Source organism: Poeciliopsis prolifica, unplaced genomic scaffold (genome assembly GCF_027474105.1).
Source record: "Poeciliopsis prolifica strain line A6 unplaced genomic scaffold, Auburn_PproV2 SCAFFOLD002, whole genome shotgun sequence".
Classification (NCBI taxonomy): Eukaryota; Metazoa; Chordata; class Actinopteri; order Cyprinodontiformes; family Poeciliidae; genus Poeciliopsis; species Poeciliopsis prolifica.
The window spans coordinates 21,450,952-21,473,860 of NW_026562377.1; the positions used below are offsets into that span (position 1 = coordinate 21,450,952).

At 43.7% G+C, this 22,909-nt stretch overlaps 3 protein-coding genes across 4 annotated transcripts; all 3 read right to left on the bottom strand.

Annotated features, from left to right (window-relative positions):
- pcsk9 (proprotein convertase subtilisin/kexin type 9) lies at positions 1 to 10,285 on the bottom strand. Its single transcript, XM_055047409.1, has 12 exons — positions 9,821 to 10,285; positions 9,474 to 9,665; positions 7,702 to 7,834; positions 4,622 to 4,755; positions 4,394 to 4,535; positions 3,101 to 3,297; positions 2,844 to 3,027; positions 2,386 to 2,562; positions 2,143 to 2,291; positions 1,906 to 2,071; positions 535 to 701; positions 1 to 437 (listed from the first exon to the last, which is right to left on the bottom strand). The coding sequence occupies exons 1-12, from the start codon at positions 10,013 to 10,015 to the stop codon at positions 246 to 248; spliced, it is 2,028 nt and encodes a 675-aa protein (XP_054903384.1). The 5' UTR covers positions 10,016 to 10,285; the 3' UTR covers positions 1 to 245.
- Positions 10,286 to 11,612: 1,327 nt separating this feature from the next.
- Positions 11,613 to 16,253, bottom strand: bsnd (barttin CLCNK type accessory subunit beta). The gene is made up of 3 exons (XM_055047435.1): positions 15,890 to 16,253; positions 14,735 to 14,802; positions 11,613 to 12,015 (listed from the first exon to the last, which is right to left on the bottom strand). The coding sequence occupies exons 1-3, from the start codon at positions 16,064 to 16,066 to the stop codon at positions 11,934 to 11,936; spliced, it is 327 nt and encodes a 108-aa protein (XP_054903410.1). The 5' UTR covers positions 16,067 to 16,253; the 3' UTR covers positions 11,613 to 11,933.
- A 1,784-nt stretch (positions 16,254 to 18,037) lies between these two features.
- On the bottom strand, positions 18,038 to 22,635 carry si:dkeyp-51f12.3 (uncharacterized protein LOC107988041 homolog). Of its 2 annotated transcripts, none has more exons than XM_055044288.1 (4): positions 22,260 to 22,635; positions 22,047 to 22,117; positions 21,514 to 21,818; positions 18,038 to 19,355 (listed from the first exon to the last, which is right to left on the bottom strand). In XM_055044288.1, the coding sequence occupies exons 3-4, from the start codon at positions 21,780 to 21,782 to the stop codon at positions 19,100 to 19,102; spliced, it is 525 nt and encodes a 174-aa protein (XP_054900263.1). In that variant the 5' UTR covers positions 21,783 to 21,818; positions 22,047 to 22,117; positions 22,260 to 22,635; the 3' UTR covers positions 18,038 to 19,099. The 2 variants fall into 2 exon arrangements, with proteins under 2 accessions (XP_054900263.1, XP_054900256.1); XM_055044281.1 differs by having other exon boundaries at positions 22,246 to 22,635.
- Positions 22,636 to 22,909: the final 274 nt, after the last annotated feature.

A 22,909-nucleotide genomic window follows, 5' to 3' on the forward strand; every position in this document is an offset into this window, starting at 1 on the left:
TCAGGTACATCATGATTGTTTATTAGGCTTGTTTGGTACAAAGATACAAAAAAATATCAGGATATATTTATTCTTTAAACCTGTATCGCCCAGACGGTTTGAAGACGGCTAACAAGACAACGTGGAGCAACTTCGACTTAATCATATGGCTGTAATCGACAGCTTTGCAGAAGTGCTTACTGTAGGTACATTAAAGCGTCTCCACGGGGTGAAGGAGCTCAGAGAGAAGACGGACGACACTGTGATCAGTTAGGGGTTGTAGCAGGGGGGTCTGGCTGTGCGACACGGCAGCAGACGGCTACGCCCGCCACCTCCACTTCCCCCACGCCGCGGATCCGGCAGCCGCTGCCCTCAGGCACTGACCCGACGACGGCAGAGCCCTTGGAGACGGCGCTGCAGTCCGTCACAGTCCAACCCGAGGGACAGGACACCTCAAGCTGCGAGAAGAAAACCAGGACGCCCGAAGGGTTAAAGAGACATGTGGGAGTTGGGGTGGGGAGGGGGGGAGAGGATTGTTACGTTTTAATAAAACACCTGGTCTTTGTCTGGCGACGTGGCTTCCAGCAGACGGCACTGAAGAGACGGAGCGTGGCAGCAGACGGCGTGCGACGTGACGCCGTCCTTCACCGAGCAACTCCTCCCGGCGCCGCGATGAGGACGGGAGTCGGACGAGATCTCGGCTGCGGACCAACTGGTGCACCCTGAGGAGAAATGAAAGCATTCAAAGGATGGAGCCCCTTTTCCTCCCAGAACTCATCTGGAAAGAAAAACCAAACAAACAATTCGGTCTGAGATTAAAAACCACTCCAGGATCCTGTCATGACATTTGAAGCCTCCTGTTTACAGTTGGCATTTATCCTGCCCAGAAATGTGTGTTTTTTTTTTTTTTCTATTTCCCTTTTGACTGATTGCCATGGTAACATAATTGACCTAGAAGCTGCTGTGTATAGCAAAGTGAAAAGCTTGCACAGTTTATATATGCAACAGAAGGATATCTGTGGCTCTCTCTCGTCTGGTTCACGTGACGGTTTGATTTGGCTGCAGCGTGTTTCATCACCTCATCCACACAGTGACTGGGAAAACAGATTTCAAGTCATCCTTGAACTCCCCTGGATTTTGTCTTGTTGCAAACACAAACCTCAGCCAGGTTTCACATGACTGACCAACACAAAGTGTGCAGCAGCACCTTCTTCTGTGTCTCCTCAATGGTTTGTAGCCAACTGCAACTGGACTTTGGACGGTTCTAATGATGCCCGACTGCGCCAGCGAAGTCTTTTGTTTATTGCAACCAGTAGCAGCTGATTGGCATCCCCCAAAAGTCAACTGTGACCCCAAATCCTCCAAAAACTGCACCACAAACACACAATCTTACCAAGTATTCTTGGCCGTTTCTATTGCAAATGTCATAACACTCAACAAAAAACAAAACTGACTCACAAGTAACTTTTCAGCGAGAAATATGAGCTTGTTTATAATTTTTTGATAGTGATGAAAAAATGCTGGTCACAATGAAATAATCGGCCAGTCGAGCAAAACATTTTAACTTAATATGGGGAAATATCTTTTAAATCATAGACTGCACTTTTTCACTATTATGAAGGAATTGCTTATTTTGAACAAGCTTGTGTAACTTGCTGAAAAGTTACTTGTAAGTTAGTAAGATATTTGCATTAGAAAGTAGACCAGGCAAAAGCCACATATTCATTTTTTTCTTCCGTTCCTCAGTAATGCAGAGCTTTATTTGACTATCTTAAAGGAATTGAACTTCCAATGAACACGGCCGGGACTTCATGTCAATGACAAACACCCCCCAGAAAAATAAAAAGTTTTTCTTGCCTCCACTTGGCCTCAAGAAAGGCAGACCTCCTCGTTGCTAGTCTGCCGCTGGCTGGTCACGCTCCTTACCTGTGAGGTGGTGCTGTGGGCCCGCACACCGAGCGTCCCGCCCGGGCCCGGGGCTCGCATGGGCGCGGCACTGCAGACCACCCACCACACAGCAGCGGGCCACCGCGAACACCCCGTTGCCCGTCAGCCCGTTGTGGGCGACGCACTCCATGCGTCCGTCGCTCTCCTGCCAGACCAAGGAAACGCGGCTTCAACGCGCTGCGGGTTTCTGTCGGTTCTGGTGGCGAGTGAACTCACGGTGAGCGTCTCTCCCACGCGGGCGCCATCAGGAGCGTAGCTGCTGCAGCCTGTCATCTCCTCTCCGACGCGACAGCGGCTCACGGCCGTTTCCGAGCTCGACAAGCCTGACCTTTCCGACCACACTGAGCGACACATGAGCTCGCCACCTGCACGTGGAAGTAGGACAGACCCGGTCAGAGGGGCACGTGAGTGTTGGGAGGGGGGGAAACTGTGCAAAGCTGAGGTCGGAAGGTCACTGACTTGGTGTCGGGTTGTTGGCAGGAGGCATGGCTGCCACCAGGTTTGGAGTTGTGAGACGATGCGTTTCCGACAGGGACAGGAAGTTAATTGTGTTGCTGACGGAGTAACGCAGCATCACCTGCAGGACCTGCACCGGGGAGGCGATCTGATTGGAGGACAGGATCACGGCTGCTACACCTGCATACACGGAAACAGACCAAAGTAGAGGTGTACCATTATGCATACACGGCCCGCGTTGCAGTTTCAGATACTTTCTATTTAAGATTGATATACCATCAGATGTCTGACATTTAGGTGTTTGGTATGAAGATGTAACCTGAAACTAAATGATCAATTTTACTATGCTAATATTGATCCGATACTGACACCAGGCTTGGCTGTATTGATACTTTTTGATCGATCCACCTCCAGACCAAAATAGAAAGCGTTATGACTCGGCCGTTTGTGTCGAGGCCCACCGGCGGCGTGAGCGGCAGCCTGCGATGTTCCGCTGTGTGAGGTGAAGCAGGTGCCGCAGTCGCTGCTGGCGCTAACGATGTCATCGCCGGGCGCAAACAGATCGACGCAGCGGCCGAAGTTGGTGCCCCCGGCTCCTTGCGACATGAGCTGGTCCTCAGAGTTCACGGCCCCCACGGTGACGACCTGCACAGACGGCATGAGGGTCAGAGGTCGCGACCCGGCCCGTGTCTGTTCCCGTAAGTTGGTCCCCTTCGACCTCGGGTTCTGAAGCGGGCGAATAGAGGCAAGCGTCTTCTCGGTAGTTCCCCGCGGCAGCGATGACGGTGGCGCCGCGGGCCACCGTCTCCCTGCACGCTGCGTTCAGTGACCGGCTGAAGCCGCCGACGAAGGGCAGCAAGACGACCGCCGCGTCCGCAGGGCGCGCCAATAAGGTCGCTCGGATGAACTCCAGCCCTGGACAGGAAGCGAAAAGACCAGCAAAGGTAAGTGCAGGTTCACTTCTTTAACTTTTTTCAAGCCACAACCACAAAAGTACAACGTGACGTTTTTTATCGGGATCTTCATGTTTGATTATTTGTGGAATATTTTGCTGCAGGTTGCAGGAGGTTGGTCTTAACTTGGTATGCATTTTTACAGACTGAATCTTTTACCCAGTCTGTTTTGGAAAAACAGGTCAAGCTCAAGATCGGATGGAGAACATTTATGTCTGGACTTGGACTGGACCATTCTAATGCATGAATTAGAATCTATCAGAATTTTAATTCTAAGACCTTCTTATTAGTATTAAGAAGGTATTAAAATGTTCTGATGCAAGTTTAGATTTTATCTAAAGTTTTCAGATCAAATCTGAGTGGTCTCAAGACTTTTGTCACCTTTAGCTGGTTTTCTTCCTTGTATTCAGCTCCAAGCAAATGACCAAATTCTCGTCAGACCGGACAGAAATCGCATGTGGCGTACCACAAGGTTCAATACTTGGACCCCTCCTTTCTTATATCTAAGTACTCTAGCTAACTCAGATTTTAACAAGCAATGAAAAACCATATCTATAATGCAGATGATACACATCTCTACATTATGATGACTCAAAACCCATTCAAATACTAAACAGAACAAATCAAACAGAAGGGAAAAGAGAAAAAGGTGAAAGAGAGAGAGAGAAAAAAGAAATGCATGTTTTACCAGGGGGATGTTCTGTTATAGGTTTTGTGCAGAGTTAGTCTTCCCTTTGAATGTGGTGTATCACCAAGAACAGATCGCTTCTGGTCTCATCTTATCAGCGCTCTTTCTTCAACACGTCTTTCCTGCAATATTTTCTAAAAAACCTATCTGACTGTATGCAGGAGGATAAAGTAAAGGGGCTGAATACAAAAGGTATGCCACGCTTTTCAGACTTTTGAAAGTTGCAGCAAACTTTACGAAACATCCACCATCTTGCATTGACTTAAAGCGCGTTGAGGTTGTCTGGTTGGAACTCAAAATAACTTTAAAAAAAGAAGCTATCTTTTTAGCTGCGATCTAAACGCATGTTGAAACAGCGAAGCCTCCCGACCTGCCAGAGCTCCGGAGACGGTTCCTTTCCCCTGACAGTTCAGCACACGGACCAGGTTAACGCCGGCACCCCGAGCAACACCCGAATCCGATCCCGTCACGACACCAGCCAAGTGCGTGCCGTGACCGTCACATTGACTGGCCTGCAAAGGAGGAGGAGAAGGAGAAGAAGCAGAGCAGAGTCGGAGGATAGCATGACAGCTTTGTTGCCGAGCTGCTGGTAACGAACCTGCCTATGAACTCTGACTCCGTCCTCCTCAGGAACGTTATTAAAGTCTGTGATGAGAACTCGTCCTTCAACCTCTCTGTGGGAGCTCTGCACGCTGCCATCCATCAGGTACACCTCGGCCATCTCTCCATCATCTGTAGAGGACGACACGCGAAGGAGGCAGGTTGAGTTACCTCAGCAGCGTATGCAGATAGACGACGACGGAGCTGGAGGACAGACGAACGATTTAACTCTACGGTGGACATAAATTAGTCTAGTAAGAAAGCTTGGTTTTTGTGATTTTTTTAAAAAATTATCTTTTTTGTGGTATTTAAGCTGAAAACAAGGATAAATGAAAACTAAGGTGAAATAATGTGACTAAGAGTGCACACACACACCTACACCCACACACACACACACACACCATGTTAAATAAGAATCTGTTCCAACTTTCCACCATTAAAGTGTCTCTGACTTACCCTAATTGAGCTTTTCAGTATAAATCTATGAACCGAGGAGAACTTCCAAAACTTTGATCTCATTGTCAAAATGTATCAGTCAGGCGAAGGGCACTAAAAAAATTACCAAGGAACGCAGAGAAGGAAGTCACAATCAGAAAGACCTTAAATAAGCTTTCTGGTCTTGAAGCACATGTGGCTTTGTGGCAAAAGAAAAAAAAAGAAAAGGAAAGATTTGCTAAAGTTTAATGAGAAAAAAGATATTTGAAATTTCCCAAAATTTTGAGGAGGGGGCGACATATTTTGGGAACAAGGTTGAACATTTCGGTCATAATTCTAATCAAACGTTTGGACGCACTTTCAAGATGTGCTTGAGGCGTCGTTCCACTGTCCTGACTGAAAGAAGAAAAAAAAGCATTTGACAGTATTTGACAGTCTACTGGAAACACCTCACTCCACCTGACAATAAAACTCTCGAGACACAGTCAAGAGGATTTTAAAGCTGTTGTTTTGTTGACCTGTCAACTTCTGCGTTGTTTACTTGCTGAGCAGACGACGTGGCCGATGTTTGAAATGTCAGCAGTGTTTTGCTGTGAGATGCAGTGTGTGTGTGTATGTGTGTGTGTGTGTGTGTGCGTGTGTGTGTGTGCGTCGCAGGGGGACGACACACTGATCACAATCTCATCAGCCCGTATGAAGCATCTGTGCGTGGTCATCTGCGGTCCAGGGTCGCCATGGTGATAAGAAATGCCAAGCCGATACCTGGGTAATTTAATTTGGATTAACTGGAAAGCTCTCCTGAACGTGTTTGGTTTTTACCTTTTCAGTCAAAGTTTGAAGCAGTCACAAAAACACACACACACACACACACAAAAAGTGCTTTATGATATCATCAATGTCAAAAATGGGTTTGGAGTAGAAAAACGAGAGAAACCGGGAAAATATCGTAAAAATAAGCGAAGCTACAGTTAGGGCCAGAAATATTTGGACAGTAACAATTTTTGTGAGTTGGGCTCTGCATGCTACCGCATTGGATTTGAAATGAAACCGCTACAACAGAATTCAAGTGCAGATTGTAACGTTTAATTTAAAGGGTTGAACAAAATATCTGATAGAAAATGTAGGAATTGTACACATTTGTTTACAAACACTCCACATTTTAGGAGCTCAAAAGTAATTGGACATATAAACATAACCCAAACAAAAAAGTTTTTTCTCAATATTTTGTTGTGAATCCTTTGGAGGCAATCACTGCCTTAAGTCTGGAACCCATGGACATCACCAAACGCTGGGTTTCCTCCTTCTTAATGCTTTGCCAGGCCTTTACAGCCGCAGCCTTCAGGTCTTGCTTGTTAGTGGGTCTTTCCGTCTGAAGTCTGGATTTGAGCAAGTGAAATGCATGCTCAATTGGGTTAAGATCTGGTGATTGACTTGGCCATTGCAGAATATTCCACCTTTTTGCTCTGATGAACTCCTGGGTAGCTTTGGCTGTATGCTTGGGGTCATTATCCATCTGTACTGTGAAGAGCCGTCCAATCAACTTTGCAGCATTTGGCTGAATCTGGGCTGACAGTATATCCCGGTACACTTCAGAATTCATCCGGCTACTCTTGTCTGCTGTTATGTCATCAATAAACACAAGTGACCCAGTGCCATTGAAAGCCATGCATGCCCATGCCATCACGTTGCCTCCACCATGTTTTACAGAGGATGTGGTGTGCCTTGGATCATGTGCCGTTCCCTTTCTTCTCCAAACTTTTTTCTTCCCATCATTCTGGTACAGGTTGATCTTTGTCTCATCTGTCCATAGAATACTTTTCCAGAACTGGGCTGGCTTCTTGAGGTGTTTTTGGGCAAATTTAACTCTGGCCTGTCTATTTTTGGAATTGATGAATGGTTTGCATCTACATGTGAACCCTTTGTATTTGCTTTCATGGAGTCTTCTCTTTACTGTTTACTTAGAGACAGATACACCTACTTCCCTGAGAGTGTTCTGGACCTCAGTTGATGTTGTGAACGGGTTCTTCTTCACCAAAGGAAGTATGCGGCGATCATCCACCACCGTTGTCTTCCGTGGACGCCCAGGCCTTTTTGAGTTCCCAAGCTCACCAGTCAATTCCTTTTTCCTCAGAATGTACCCGACTGTTGATTTTGCTACTCCAAGCATGTCTGCCATCTCTCTGATGGATTTTTTCTTTTTTTTCAGCCTCAGGATGTTCTGCTTCACCTCAATTGAGAGCTCCTTTGACCGCATGTTGTCTGGTCACAGCAACAGCTTCCAAATGCAAAACCACACACCTGGAAACAACCCCAGACCTTTTAACTACTTACTTGATTACAGGTTAACGAGGGAAAGGCCTTTTGAGTTAATTGCAGCCTTTAGAGTCCATTGTCCAATTACTTTTGGTCCCTTGAAAAAGAGGAGGCTCTGCATTACAGAGCTATGATTCCTAAACCCTTTCTCCAATTTGGATGTGGAAACTCTCATATTGCAGCTGGGAGTGTGCACTTTCAGCCCATACTATATATAAATTGTATTTCTGAACATATTTTTGTCAACAGCTAAAATAACAAAACCTGTGTCACTGTCCAAATATTTCTGGCCCTAACTGTATAAATTGGTGGAAGCAGACGGAGACTCACTCGGAGGCAGGTACGTCCCGTTTAGTGAGATGCCACCGTGAGGCCGCAGTAATCTCTGCAGGTTCCAGGGGGCGCTCTGGGCAAAGATGGATGAATCTTCCTCTACGTATTGGACATGAGGAAGCTTCAATGCCTGACAGGAGAACGACCAGAAGTAGGGGGGGAAAAACACATAGTGCACTTTAGAGCGATCATATTTTATCAAATGTTTCAAACAACTTAGAGATGCCGGCGATAGAGGTAATTTAATTAAGGATTAATATTAAGCATTTGACAGTCTGCTGAACACTCAGTGCTACTTTATTAATTTTCTGTGGGGTAAATATCCATCCATGCATCGCAGGGTCATGGTGGGGCTGGTTCATCCCAGATAGTTCACCAGTTTATTACAGTAAATATATTTAAGGTCTTTTTTTCTTCTTCTTTTGTAAATTGTAGTTTTTTGGGTTTTTTTTTTTTTTTTGTGATGGGAAGTTTTAAGGCTCCCAAGATCCCAATGCGCTCCGTTCTCCTTAAAAGGTAACCAGACCAGGTGTACTTGAGTAACCATGATGCGAGACAGGTCAGCTGGTTATAGAAAACCTCAGAGGACTTTTCAGACCGAAAGTGAAACAGAATCTACTGAACTGCGCTTCTTATTTACATTTCTGATCAGAATACTACAATCAAAGGTGAAGTTGGCTGAACTTTGACCCAGGCCTGCTGTGAAGCACCTTGTTTATTTTTATTGTATTAATATTATCTTGTTTGTTTCACATTTTTATTATTGATCTTGGAATAAATATTTGATTGATTGATTGATTGATTGATTGATTGATTGATTGACATATAATCTTAAACATAATTTTGTTTTTGATGTTTAAACAACTTCAAAAAAATAAGAGAGTGATTTTGAGGGTTTTACCATGAAGATCTCTGGTGGTTATTTCCACTAATGATCAAACTAGCTGCTACAGTATTTGCCAATGACCTGCATTGTGAAACATAAATCCATACTTGTTAAGCAGCAATTGTGACTTATACGGGTGAAAGTAATTATAATAGTTATTTTCTTATTCGCTCCTATTTTTGCACCAGACGCTTAATCTAGACGGATGTTTTAAGCACTTTCTGCTTTTCCCTGGGTGTTTTGTATGAAAGGTCATGATAAAACCGTGACCTACAATGGTTTGTTGTTGACTTTTGTGTTTATAACTTCACTGCAAATGTCAGAGAGGTCGAAAGGATTCTGACTCTGCTGTGGGATGGACGGACAGAAGGATAGATGTTTTGGTCGAACAGAGATTATCTTCACTTTTACAGAAACCTGCTCCGTTGACATGGAAAAACTTCTGTAATCTCCTCCATTAAGTGACCGGCAGTAAGAGCGATGGTTCAGAAATCAATCTCAGTTGTCAGTTTGAAGTACAGAAGCATAAAAACTGTGTAAATGAAAGGTTAACGTGATTCTGGTAAAACGGAAATGATTTTCCTCATGAAAACTCCATGCATGGTGCCAAAACTGCAGCAGTTAAGGATCCCACACTTAAAACATTTGTAGTTTTTTTTTTTATGATCTGATGCATTTTGGGGTCGGCGGTGTTGTTAGCATCAGCTGACCCTCTCATTGTTGCACTTGGAACAAGATAATCCGTGCAATTTTACTCCTTTTATTAGATATCTATTTGTTGATATTCTCTTGTGTGCATTAACCTCTTATAATAAACCGCAGACAATTGGCAATCAGGGCTGATTTTAAAAGGCTATTGCTGTTAGGTAGAGTATTTATTTACCAGGTGAAGCACATCGTGGCTCATTTTAACCAGAAAGCCCTGCAGAACTCCAGAGTAGGTCTGCAGGACCTCCAGCGGGTCTCCTCTCCGGGCGGCTCTGGCTCTCAGCCTCCTGACGGTCCGCAGAACCTGAGACTCGTGCGTCCCTTGGTGCAGGACGACCAGGTACTGACCGGGCATGCGCCAAGCCGCCTGCAGGGCAACACAGGTGATGATAATAACGATGACGATGATGATGTCTGCATGACTCCGCTGCACTTTTTTTTTTTCTTTTTAGATGACTTGGTGTCACTGAGAGACGGCTTGGTTTCTGGCTGACGCCGCGCCGCCAGCGCGTCTTTCTTTACCTTGTTGCACTTGAGGAACTCTGCGGCTGGCTCTCCTCCGGGTCCAGGCTGAAGCCCGTCGTCGTCGTCGCAGCCGCCGTCGCGGATCAGATCCAGGACCGTCTCGTCGTCCTCAGCTCGGTCCTGCGCGCTCACCGCCGCGCATAATGCGCACAAACACAGCGCCCAGCCGATCCATCCAGAAACCGGACGCATTCTGCACACCTCGTTTTCTTCTTTCTTTTCTTTAATTTATCTTTATGTCTATATAATTGTAAATATTTCAGAAGAAAATCCCTGATGAGAGTTTTTATTTCAGTCTGACTTCTGCAGATGTTGTCGGTGTGTACCCCCCTCCCCGTGGGGCTGCTGCGCGTCCTGCGTGCCAAACAGTCTGATGACAACCTCCAACCATCTGCTCTGATTTAAAAAAAAAAAATCGAAGAATTGATTTTTATCATTTAAGGCGGGGACTGGTGACGTCCCCGCGTTTCACGCCACCTCTTTTGTATCGAATGATTGTCCTCCGTCAAAAGCGGCTCTTTCTGTGGAGGAGTCATGTTTCACGCTCCTCCGTGATCGATCAAAAAAAATAAACAACTTGCTTGACGCTGCTTTACGGCGAACTGCGTGTTGCCGCACAAGTTTTCTCATTTTGTTGATTTGTAATGTTGCCTTTCGAACAATATAGGCAACAGACTTATTCCGTTTAATTTCGTGTGCTAAGTGAACAGCAAGTACTGCATGTATGACAAGTGGAAGGAAAGTCAAACATGTTGTGACATATTTTGCAAAGATAAATCTTAAAAGTGTGTCGTGCCTTTGGAACCCCTGCTTTACTCTGATGGCCCTAAATGAAGCTGCAGCGTTAGTGAACACATCCGACATGAAGGTTATACAATATGGACACTGCCCTCTAGCGGTCCGAAAGCTGCACATCAGCTCAGAATCCCACCCAGGGAATCCCAGCACAGAGCCCTGATCTTGCTGGAGGGAATGGCTGTATCGCTTTTGACCTGAATATACATTGGAGTCTCTTTTGGGATCATTTTATTTTTTATTTTTATCTACATGAGACTTTTATTCCTCTTTTCAAAGTCAGAATGGAAACTGATTTAGAGACACCAATTGACCTGACTGTCATGTTTTTGGACTGCGGGACGAAGCCGGAGTACCTGGAGAGAATCCACGTATGCACAGGGAGAACATGCAAACTCCGGGCCGGGAATTGAACCCTGGACCTTCTTGCTGCAAGACAACAGTGCGACGCATTTATTTCTCTTAGCATTTAAATTTCACACATTTCGACCGGTAAGCTCTACTTGAGCTCAAGGACAAGAAGGTTTTGCTCGAAACCTTCTGATGCTCAGTTGGGCTCTGAGGATTGCGTTTGCTTCGTTGGGCTGCGACTGGCAGACATCTGCGATTTCTTTAAAAGCAAATATTAAACAGATCGAAAGATCTTATGAAATTTGTTGGAGAGAAAAAAAAATCCATCATCAATGCTGGATTTGAACAAAATGGAGTTATAAATAGGTTGGATTTCATGCACAGCTGTCAAAGAACTCACATCTGTTTAAGGGAAAACTCCCCACTTTGACAACTTTGAATTTAATATTAAAAATATGGTCTACTCTTGTATTACAATTCAGGGCTGAAAGAATCGCGACTCTTTTTTCAAATCCAGACTTGTGTGTTTAACAAGGATGGAGAACAAATGTTTTTCAAACATTTGTGTTATCATTATTATTATTATTATTTGCATTTCACCACTGGAAACTTTTATTTGAAGCATCAATGAGTCTCAAAAAAACAATTTTTGGAAATGTATTTAAAAACACACGCACACGCAGACACACACACACACAGTTCTTCAGGTGGAATAATAATAATAATAACGCAAATCCTTCTTTTTCGCTGTAAACAGCGCCATCTGCTGGGACGAGCGTGTAAAGCACGTTCATTAAATCATTTCCCATGACAACAGAACCGACTCACGTAGTACAACTTCCTGTCGACAGCAGCACGAGACCTGTTCTGGTAGATATATGGCACATTTGTGTTGCTGGTTCCATCATTGGGCCTCAGTCCTGAGTGGCTGGTGTTTTTTTGCAGCCAGTGGAGTTTGCTGGGTTCAGACCAGATGCAGTGTGGGACAGCTGCGGCTCTCATTCGTCGCCACGCCGTCCGAGGAACCCGGCGGACACCCGGCGCGCCTGAAAACAAAGCGTAGAAGATGAAGAGGGAGGAAGAGGAGGAGGGATAGGAATAGAAGGCCAGTTTCATCACACTGACCCTGTTTTCTTACTTTCTTTCTTTCTAACTCTCTGAATTGGAGCTTTTGCTGAGCCGGCATGTCTTTATCAAGCAGCCCGGTAATTACAGACGCGCTCAGGCAGCGGGAGACGCGCGAGAGTCTCGTTTTCTGGCTCGAGCGCTTCAATCAGGAGATCGTTGTCGCTCCTCTGCTCTCGCGCGACCAGCGGACTCCATCCTCCTCGGTCACAAATGTCGCGGCGCTATCGCTTCTGTTCCCGCTCCTGAGAGCCGCTTTCTAGCCCAGCATAACTTGAAGACGATAAAATGAACGTCTGCAGCGCGTAGATATGATCTGTTATTAAATCTTTTTTTTTTTTTGTGGTCAATTTAGCCGCTTTTCAACAAGGCCTGAGCAGAAAAGAGCTAACGACATTCTCCTTATTAGCTCAAAGATGGTTGCTGAACCGTGTTTAATTGCAGTGTACTTTTTTATTCCCATGTTAATGTAAGGCATCAAGTTTGCATAATGTTTCGGGCTCGTTTGAAGAAAACTGAAAAAAATATTTGATCTATTCTGAAAAAAGTAAACACACAAAAATAACAGGATCTTCTAGATATTTGAGTATAAGTCAACGAGCATTTACCGTGAAAATATAAGAAAAGCAGAAAACGTGGGAAAAATGTTGTCGACCTCATGGTTTTGTCCTAATTTATTTAAAATTTTTTTCCTAAAATCAGTTCAGGGGCTGCAGACGGCCCCCGGGCCTTACGTTGAACACCCTGGCTGTAGCGTGTAAATCAGACTGCTGCTTTCTGGATGGATTATATTGTCTATTTGTATTTTGGAACCACATGTCCCTGAAAACCTAACCGTAACATCTGGGTCGTAAAGTGATGACGTCACATCACTTTACGGGTCGTTTCTATTTTCCACTCAACAGAACCTGGAGAAACTGAAACACACACCCGGAGGAAGTCCAGTCAAATTTATTTATCAACCCTGATCAACTCGATTGAGCTGTCCCGCGGTTCTCTTTGTTTTTCCTTAACGTCTAATTTTCTCGCAAAGTTTCCCTTCAGCATCACTGAAACTTTGTTGGTTTTTTTTTCTTCCCTTCCTTGGTGTCTGATTTAGTTCAGGAACGATTCAAAGTGAGAAGACAGTTTGTGCCAGACTTGACGGCCTCTGACTCCTTCCCACAGAACGACCTTCAGGCTGGTCCAGGCAGCTGTTGTGCTGAGACTCCGTCTGTCAACAGAGCTGGGAACGAGACGGTTCCGTCTGGTCTCAGTTAACCAGTCAGAGTCCGATTCGCTTCAGTGAGACACAATACGACTCGGGTCAAAGCAGGGAGTTTGATTTTCTGATTGGGTTGCATCCTGGGATGGGAAGTCGATCAACCCGAAAGGTTTTTTTTTCCACCCCTGGGTTTCGACCGTCCTTCCTGTATCCTCTACACGTGTCCTTAAATTAAGACGGGTCAAAAAAATCAAACAGGAAGAGACGATGAAGCCTCTGCTCAGCTAATAATACAGTTTCTCTGGAATCTAACACAAAACACAAGGAAATCTGTTAATTTTTGTTCCTTTTTTGGTAACAATACGTCTTTGTAATACATTTTATACTGTTGGTCCCCTTAAGTGATGCCACATTTTGTGAGGTAATGTGAGTTGAGCGTGTCAAGATAATTTGACTACACGATAAATTGTTCCAGAGGTTATTGTGGTAAACGATAATATTGTTGTTTTGAGACCATTTTTAAGTAACATGATGGTCACAGCAAAAATAATAATGCAAGAGCACATTGTAAAAGATTAGCAAACTTTAACTCCTAACGGACATTTTGACACTATACCTGGAAGACGTTTTAAACATCCAAAATAAATAAACAAAACAACAAATAAAATGATTTTTGGAGTCTTTGTAAACAAACTTCAGTTGAGACCCAAACACCAAACTGAAGGCTTTCATTTTCCAGTTTTTGGTAGAAAGAGAGATAAAAAGAGATAAACCATAAATCAAGCCAATAAAGATATGTGAGTTTGTTTTGATTTATCATGCGATTGATTGATTTATTGATTATTGTGACCTCCAGCCCAACAAAAACTTGTGGAATCAGTTTCAGTTTGGGGGCACCCTTTGTACCAGACTGACCGCCTCAAGCATACTTTGCTGACCTACAGCAAACGCCGGTTAGGACGCCGTCCCACATCAGTGTGTGACCAAGGAGGATAAATACATTTCTTAAAATGCCAAAATGAAAAGTTTGGTTTGTTTTCATTTGCTCTTAGTTTTGCATCTCAACCCTAATTTTTCAGAATGCGTAAACTGGTGCGGCTGCTAATTGGGGATTCTTGATTTAATTAGCTACTGGCTATAAATTGCTGCTCAATTTGTAACTTAAGTGTCAAAATTGTAATTCTGAAAACAAATGACATTTTGTAACAACACGGCTCCCACATGAAGGACTATAATGTTCCTCATGTTCAAACATGTGAGACTGAAAGTTTTTATGTCTTCAGGCTTAATATTATAATGGAGACCCATCCTCTGCTCTCCCCTGGGACTCTGCTGCTGTCACCGCGTTCAGACCGGCTGACGGGTACTCAGCAGACGGAGCACAGGGAATCGGTAAGACCCAGATAACATGCTGTGTGCGTGTGTTAAGACGGTACCTCTCATCTCTGGCAGAGCACATCAGATCCTCCAGGCTGTCCTTCTGAATCACGGGCGACACGACGATCTGACGAACACACCATTGTTTACAAAACCTCGCTCTGGTACATCCTGCATGTCAAAAACTCTCAGTCTTCTTCAGGCGGATGCGGGGAGAATGCCGCAAAAAGTAGCAGCACTATTTCAACGTGTTTTTTCTTTTACTCTAGTGAAAGTAAAAGTACCCATTCAAGAAATTACTCAAGAAAGAATAAAAAAGAAAAAAAAAACCTACTCAAGTATCAACCAGAATATCAGTCATTTAATATTAAAAAAATGACATCATCAGATGGACCAAAACATAAAGACAAATAAGTGGAAATGTTGATAATTAGATCTATTTTTAAGTTGCATAATTACAAAAAAAAAGGGGAACTTACATGTAACGCTTTACAATAAGGCTCCTCTAAACTAATAAATAGTTTATACATATGTTACCAATTAATCTATGAGCAATTTAAAAATCATTAATAACTGTTTATTATGCATTAAATAATAATGAGAAGGAGACTGTGCTAAAATATTACATTTACAAATGGTGATTGTTCTTACAAGTTAATCTGAAATGTTTAGTATAATATCTGTAGATAAAACATACAGGTCAACAGGTTTGTCTCCTTCTTACCCTTAACTGATGTGTAACAAACAGTTATTAATTATCTATAAAGTGCTTAGAGATAAATTAATAACATATCCATACATCCATTTTCTAACACCCTTGTCCCTCGTGGGGTCAGGAGGTCAAGTTGGTGCCTATCTCCAGCTACCCTGTTCAGGTCGCCAGTCCGTCGCAGTTAATAACATATCTACAAGCATTATTGTTAAGTGGACCGATTTATGAATCTTCAACAAATACTCCAGGAGTGTGTTTGTGTCTGGTGGGTTTGGTTAGAACAAGCTTGCTCTTCATTCAGAGAAGTTACTTATTGTGGGTAGAGAATCCAGGGACTTTACTCAAGCAAGAGCAGCAATGGTTCATAATAAAATTACTCAAGTAAAAATAAAAAGCACGGCATAGTAAAAATACTCCTGGAAGTGCATCCACCCCCACAAAACAAAAGTTACTAAAGCAAACCTAATTGAGTAAATGTAACTCGGCATTACCCGACTCTGACCTTGGGATAGCACTGGCAGAGGCTCCACACTGTCCCAGCACAGACCATGGTGACCCCGACGACGCACATCGTCACGTAGATGTGCGGGCGCTCCTGCATCATGAGGAACAGACCCGCGGCAACCACCGAGAGGCCGGCCACTATGAGTCCGTACCGATAAGGCTTCCCCTTCGCCATCGCTGTGAACTTCTGCTGCAGCCCACAGGCGTGCGCTGACTCGAAGCATGATGGGGGCTGGGGTAAGATTTAGTGGACTCTTTGTGTGACAGAGCTTGAAGGTGAAGGTGGAGAAACTGCAGTGGTGGTTCCACTCGGCTGCTTATTACAGCCTGCAGACACGCTGCTCAGGTCAGGTATAAAATTGCAGGTGTGTGTCTGTACCTGAAAGGTCACCTTGCTTCAGGCTGCTGTGTTAAGAAAAAAAAGAAAGCTAAATAAAATCTCAGCTTGTGAGGCCACTGCCCAGTCGGCTGTCGGTGTTTGATTGGTTTACAGCCATCCTCCTGTTTCCTCCTCTTAAGGGATTTCCTTCCTCTGAATAAACAGCTTCCTAGCAGTCGATACCAGCGTTACAAAGCTGCTCAGCTGTTTCTTAGCTCGTTTATGGTGATGTCACAACGAAACGAACAGCAGGCAGCCTGCAAACCGTGAGCAATCGCTAACGATGCACTGTTAGCATTCTGCTGTCACTGCTCTCCAGTGCAGGAGTCACATGGATTCCAACAGGTTAGGAGGATTCCCCAATTTGGTGTCGAGAAGAGGCCGGCATCAGTCTGCTGACTTGGGATCCAACAAAATGAAATGTATTAGCAAGACATAGTAAAACCATTAGCGTTTGGAGTTTTATTACGATCCCAGTCGGTTTTAGCTAATGTTTAGATTCGCTTTAGAAGTGAATTTTTGCACGTCTTTCCTGAGCCACTGAAAACACTTTGCTATTTGCCCATTGAATGATGAACCACATGATGACGAGTATACGGTTAACAGTGGCAGTCCCCTGTGGCCTGCTTCTTGAAAATGTTGCAGTCATGTTTCTCTCATAGAAAAACGTACAGGGCAATCAGGAAATAAATGTAAAAAACAACAAATAAAAGATTTATAAAATTAAAATTTATATATGTGCTGGCTATTTGTACACTTGGCAGGTTTACACAAAAAAATGTAAAAAAAAATAGTCACACATGCAGACAAACAGCTCTGGAAACAAATATGAAAAGCCCACTGAAAACCTCCTGGTTATTCCACCAAATATTGATTTCTGAGTCAAAACATTAGTACTGCTTTGTTTCTAAATGAATATCAACTTGTTTTCTTTGCATTATCTGAGGTCTGAAAACGCCTAATCTTTTTTCTTACTTTCACCATTTCTCACTTTCTGCAAATAAATGCTGAACTTGGAATTTCAGAGACATGTTGTCAGTCGTTCACCGAATAAGAGAATAATGTTCATTTCACTCAAACACAAACTTACAAAAAGTAAACTCAGAGAAACTGATTATTTTAAGTGGTCTCTTGTATTTGTATGAATGTTTTGTATTTTTGCGATCTTCATTTTGGAGGGCCTCCTTGCCGCCACCCTGATCTTCAGCTCTCTCTGCAGATTCTCTACGAGTTTCCAGTGAACACTCTGGTTGGCTCACTTCATAATATTAATATCAACTCCAGTCAGCAGAAACATGCTGGCGAAATTAAAAGATGACACCAAACCTAAATCTGTCGGGGATGCGATGTTAATCACTTCAGGCTTAACATGATCAGCGGCTTTGCGCTCAACTATTATGTAAAATGTGCAGCGTCCCAGAAAAGCTCAAAACGTGCTAATTGGTGCCTGGAGGGGGGAGGAGAAGGTTTTTGACACATTTTTAGTTATTAACAAGTTGTTCCAACAAGAACTCAATATCTCCCAAGATTATACTCCTATACACTAATAAATGCAAAACTTCTACCTGTAATTAATCCTTAATAGTGCAAAATTAACTTCACGCTAAAGAGAATCAACGAGACCGAAACGGCAACATAAACGTGATTTAACCTGTTCCTCCCAGGGAAAAGTTAGCAAACATGTACCTGTGGATTTACTGAGGCAAGAAAATCCATGACTAATGTACACAAATATTGTAAACAATTAATACCAGAAATCCTAGAAAGTATTATGAAAAGATCCTTTATTGTCTTACATTAGAAACTGGCTTATCTGATGACAACCAAAGCATATCTTCATCCTGTTCTCAGAGCACCCTAACCCTAACCCTTATACATGTGATACTTTCATCTTTCAGCCTAAAAGAAGTTGTTTAAAAAACATTTTTAATACAAGTGGATGATTTCTTAAAATCTCTATAAAAAATAACTAACTTTAGCTCTTTTTATTTATTTTTTTTGGTGAATCTGATCAGTTGCACACAGGAGAATCCGTCCAGGCCTTCAGTTTAATGGGTCAGCTAAGAATGGAGTCCTCTGCTCTACTGGCAAGATGCAACCCACTTCCTGTACACTTCCCCTTTAAAATGGGTCAGGGCTTTTATTTTCAACACAGAATCACTTTAAGGTTATTGCACTTTTCTATATGCCCTTCTTTCACAGATTTTTTTTTTGTGCCTGAAATATACAGGAAATACTTAAATCTTAAAGTTTGTTTTTCATATATCGTTTTGAACCTCTTGATTCTGCACCTGACAACAAAGGTAGTTTTTCTACTCTGTTCTTCTGGAAAGTGTTTATCATTCTTTCTTTTTCTGTTTTTTTTTTTCTCCCTTTCTGAAAAATCCTGACATTTTTCATCAAGACTTTGGTCGCTTTTCATACCAGGCCAGAATGAAGCAGCAAAAGGGGAGGAAAAGAGAAAAAAACATAAATAATTGGATAACTGCATAAAATAAAGGACATGGTGGCGGATTGAGATAACATAACACTGGATATGGGTTGCAGGCTCTAGTGAATTAAAAACAAGATATGCGCTTTAACATACGTATGCTGCTGATATATAAAACTGAAGTTTCTCGTGTTTACAAGTAAAGACAAGACGACACCAACTTTCCCTGACAACAGTTTGACTTCCACTCCTGTCTTTGTGACGGCCCAACCGTCCACAGGACGCCTGAGCTAAAGTCGAGTCTCGATTGGTCGATTTCAAGGCACCGAGGAGGTTTGCAGCTGTGAGTTCAGACAAAGCTCTCGCTTCGAAGAACAGTAGGCACCGGAGGACCCAGTTTAAACTTGCTGGCTGCCATCTTGGTTTGTACATTCAGTGTGTTCAGGAAGTTGCTGTTCGTTGTGCTCGTAGTTGGGCTCTTCGCCGTGCTCCTGGTTCGCCTCCCAGTTTATGTGCTGGCTCTTCATCACCGTGTCGTACGACGGCGGCGGCTCCATGGTCCAGGGCGGCGGGGTGGACGGCAGGGACGGCTCGGGCTCCGGCGAAGTGCTGACGGCGTCCGTCGACATTTCCCGGCGGATTCGGTCCAGCCTCCTGGTGGGAACACGCCAGAGACGCGGTGAGAACTTCCTGTTTTGATCCGAAACAGAAACTTCCCGAATAGTGCCAGAACGCCTTAAATTGGCGCAGCGCGCCGGCTACAAATCTGGTTCTCCTGTTGATGCAGATGGACTCTGAATTTTTATGAGCTTTCATTTTATTGAATTGAATTGTAAATAGGGCCACCGAAAACAACCAGCAACTTTTGGGACGCACGTTTTCAATAAAAAACTCATTTTAGAAAAGAAAAAGCTGCATTTCCTTTTCTTATTCAAGAAAATAAACAATAGTAAGCAATTTACTAAAAAAACAAACAAAAAAACAACGTGGGAAATTGGATTCCATTATTTTTTACAAGATAATAGATCCATTTATAATATATATTGACATATAATAATTCTGAACAAAATACACATTAAACCAATCAGGTTGGCTACACTTTTTTGGAGTTTTAACATGAATAGTTTGGTCAGGTTATCAAATATGTGCAGGTATTTGTAGGAAAGGGTTTTAGTAGTAGAAGAATTGTGTGTGTGACGATCAGGTGAAGCCCTACAATAAAGAATACAAGGTTTTCTGTTGTGGTAATTTTAGCCAGAACGCTACACTGTTACTTCAGTGTCGCTACAGAGTTACTGGCATGAGATGTCGGCTCCAGCGGACTCCTGAACAGTTCATCCTTTATCCTGATATTATTTCTGTAATATTATTATTTAGAATAATAATTTCTGGCATGCAGACAGGTACCAGAAAGGTAGCCATTCTCTGTAAAAGTTGATCTTATTTGTTGAGGGAAAAAAAACTAACATGACACCATATTTGTTTAAAAGTTACTGCCTCTTAAGATCTGCTTCTGCCACACTTGGGAGCAAATCTGCAATCAAACGACATCAGTCTTTGCGAAAACCAGCAATAAGTCTATTAGATTGTTTTCATTCGGTTGTAGATCACGCAAGACATAAAACCCACCCTTAGGCTAAGCCACTCAAAATACATTATTTGGAGTAATGTTTATTGAGCCTCTCAGGATCATCGTTCTGCTGCATAACCCACGTTTGGTTGACGTCGAGCTTTTCTCCTTGAGAACAGGATTCATGGTTTCATCACTTTGAACAAGTGGCTGCGGTCCAGCAGCAGCAGAGAAAGCCCAAATCATCGTACTGACACCACTGTGTTTGACAGCGAGTGATATTCATGAAATGCTGAGACGCACACCCTCCAAAAATGTTAATTTTGTCTCATTTGTCTGCTGAATATTTTTCAAAATCCTTGGGGATCATTGGGTTTTTCTTGGCTAATAATGGGAAGTCATTCGTGTTTTTTTTAGTAAGAACTTCCTGAGATTCCGCCATTTTCTTCCAGACAGTATTTTCTTTTCTTTGAGGGATAATGACTCAAAGTGCTGTTGACTGAAATCCTAAAGCAATCGATATGGGTTTGTAACCCTTTCCAGACCGACAGATGTCAAAGATTTTCTTATCTGTTTGTTTGTTGGCCCTTTTTAAATAAAATCTTGAGCTTTTATTGTTTACGCTTACTTTGTACGTGGTTCATCACAAATTAAAATTTTCACAGCCATGTTGGTTTGTGTCACTTTTTGTTCCTTCAAACAAAAGAAAACTGTATTCTGTAGTCATTGGGTGACTTTTGTCTGATACTAAAACATGCGAGTGATGAACGAAAGCTTCATGTTTTTTTTTTTTTTTTTAAATCAGCAAGGTTGCCCTGACTCCCTTCCCCACCAGTGCAGCGGGTTGTTTCGTTGACCGGCCAACGAATGCATACCAACGCTGTAACTTAAGAGGGAGAACATGCGCCACTAAACTGCTGACGATAAGCAAGGTGAGCATGTTGGGATCCTGGGATCATGTTGAAACCCTTCACACAATTCACTCACATTTTTTACAAGTCTGTCTCTGGGCCCAATTGTCAAAAGTCTCTAAATCAAAACAGCATGTTGTGTTTTTATAAAGTAGAATAAAAAAATAAAAAAAGTTCTTTATTTTGACTTATTTCTGAGCTATCCTTTTGTTTTATCCCTTAACTCCCCCAAGTTGTGAACCACCACTTCACCCCAAAAAACACCCTCCAAGACACTGACCCCCCCACCCCTCCCCCTTTCCTCACTGCTGTCACCTTCAGGAGCATTTACCTTTGTATGGCCAGGGCCTGCTGCGGGCTGAAGCGTGTGCCGGTGGGGGGGTGCAGGAGGAAGTGTCCAGGCACTCCCACCTGTAAATTCTTCTTAGCCATGCAAACTCCTGCCACCATCACGCTCAGACCCCCCATGCCCAGAAAAATCCCAAGTACCATCAGAGGGATGGTACTTGGGTACGCCGTCCCAGAGCTGAAGATCATGATTCCTCCAGAGGTCATCAGCAGGACGCCCAGACAGAGCAGCGTGCCGTGATGGATCGTCATCTCAGGGGCTCCTGCCCTCCACGGCCCGGTTTCTTCCTGTTCCAGAGGAGGAGAGGAGACAGATAAAGATCCGAGAGTGTGCATGTGTGTGTGTGTGTGTGTGTGGGGTGTGGGGGGGGGGGGTGGAGGTGTGTGTGTATGTGGAGGGGGGGAGGAGGCGGTAAGAGAGAGGCATTACAGGGGAGGTAACAAGAAGAACCAGCAAACAGAAAGCAGATGGAATGTGAGCAACATGTAAACAATAAGTGCCAGAAGCATCGATACCTGCAGGGAAACCGCGCTGAGGAAGCTCCACCATTACTCCTTCACAAGTTATCAACTCTGACTCCAAATCGCTGAAGAAGAAGAAAAAGGAAAGAGACAAAATCGAGGAGAGCCGATTTATCCAGACCAGTCCGAATTTCCAGCGAACTTCACCGCGCCCCTCTCTCTCTCTCTCGTCCTCTCCCTCTCTCTCTCATACCCCGGCGGCTCTACCGTCTCTTCCCCCGCTGGACGCTCATATCTCCCGCTTGTTCCTCCTCCAGAGCTCGCAGCGTCTAAAAATCCCCTCTCCGATCAGAGTGGATGTTGTCGCTCTGGTCGGGCGTGGAGTGGGTTTCATCTGGTCACAGCAGCAGCAGAAGAAGAAGCGGCAGCTGCGGTGGAGGAAGTGCTTTTATTTTTAATGAGGAAGGCTTTTTTTTTTTCACTGACTAGGAATTGAGGGCAGGCCGTCCACACACACACACACACACACACACACACGGTCTGAACATTGTCACTGGGCCGCTGTTTGCTGTTACAGTTAAAGATGAGCAGATCCAGCTGCAGATGGAGCAGCTCGGCCAGCCCGACCTGAACCAGGCCGCAAATCAAGCGCCATGTCTCTTTATTTGGGTTCTCGTCCCTCTCGTTGCCTCAGCAGGGGCGGTCGCACTAATAGGGTCCGCCCACCCCGGGCACTACCTGGCTTCCTGCGGTGAAACAATTATCTGGTGGGAGTTGTAAACTTTTCCCAGTCCATTTCCTCATGGTGAATTTTTGACCAGAATAAATTGTTTGGCTTTGAGCTCAGAAAAATTGTTTTTTTTTTGTTGTTTTTTTTGGTCCTCTAAATTACTTTACTCTGTCAATATTGGAGTGTT

What these genes read in the sequence shown, in the direction of transcription:
- pcsk9 (XM_055047409.1), bottom strand. Translation starts at nt 10,015, where the DNA reads ATGCGTCCGGTTTCTGGATGGATCGGCTGGGCGCTGTGTTTGTGCGCA. An exon ending in CGCCCGCTTCAGAACCCGAG is followed by an intron (nt 3,028 to 3,100) that starts GTCGAAGGGGAC and finishes CCGTCTGTGCAG; the next exon opens with GTCGTCACCGTGGGGGCCGT. An exon ending in GGCTGCCGCTCACGCCGCCG is followed by an intron (nt 2,563 to 2,843) that starts GTGGGCCTCGAC and finishes CCGTGTATGCAG; the next exon opens with GTGTAGCAGCCGTGATCCTG.
- bsnd (XM_055047435.1), bottom strand. Translation starts at nt 16,066, where the DNA reads ATGGCGAAGGGGAAGCCTTATCGGTACGGACTCATAGTGGCCGGCCTC. An exon ending in TCTGCCAGTGCTATCCCAAG is followed by an intron (nt 14,803 to 15,889) that starts GTCAGAGTCGGG and finishes TGTGTTCGTCAG; the next exon opens with ATCGTCGTGTCGCCCGTGAT. An exon ending in TGCTCTGCCAGAGATGAGAG is followed by an intron (nt 12,016 to 14,734) that starts GTACCGTCTTAA and finishes CTTTGTTTTCAG; the next exon opens with GCGCGCCGGGTGTCCGCCGG.
- si:dkeyp-51f12.3 (XM_055044288.1), bottom strand. Translation starts at nt 21,782, where the DNA reads ATGACGATCCATCACGGCACGCTGCTCTGTCTGGGCGTCCTGCTGATG. An exon ending in CAGGCCCTGGCCATACAAAG is followed by an intron (nt 19,356 to 21,513) that starts GTAAATGCTCCT and finishes TGTTCCCACCAG; the next exon opens with GAGGCTGGACCGAATCCGCC.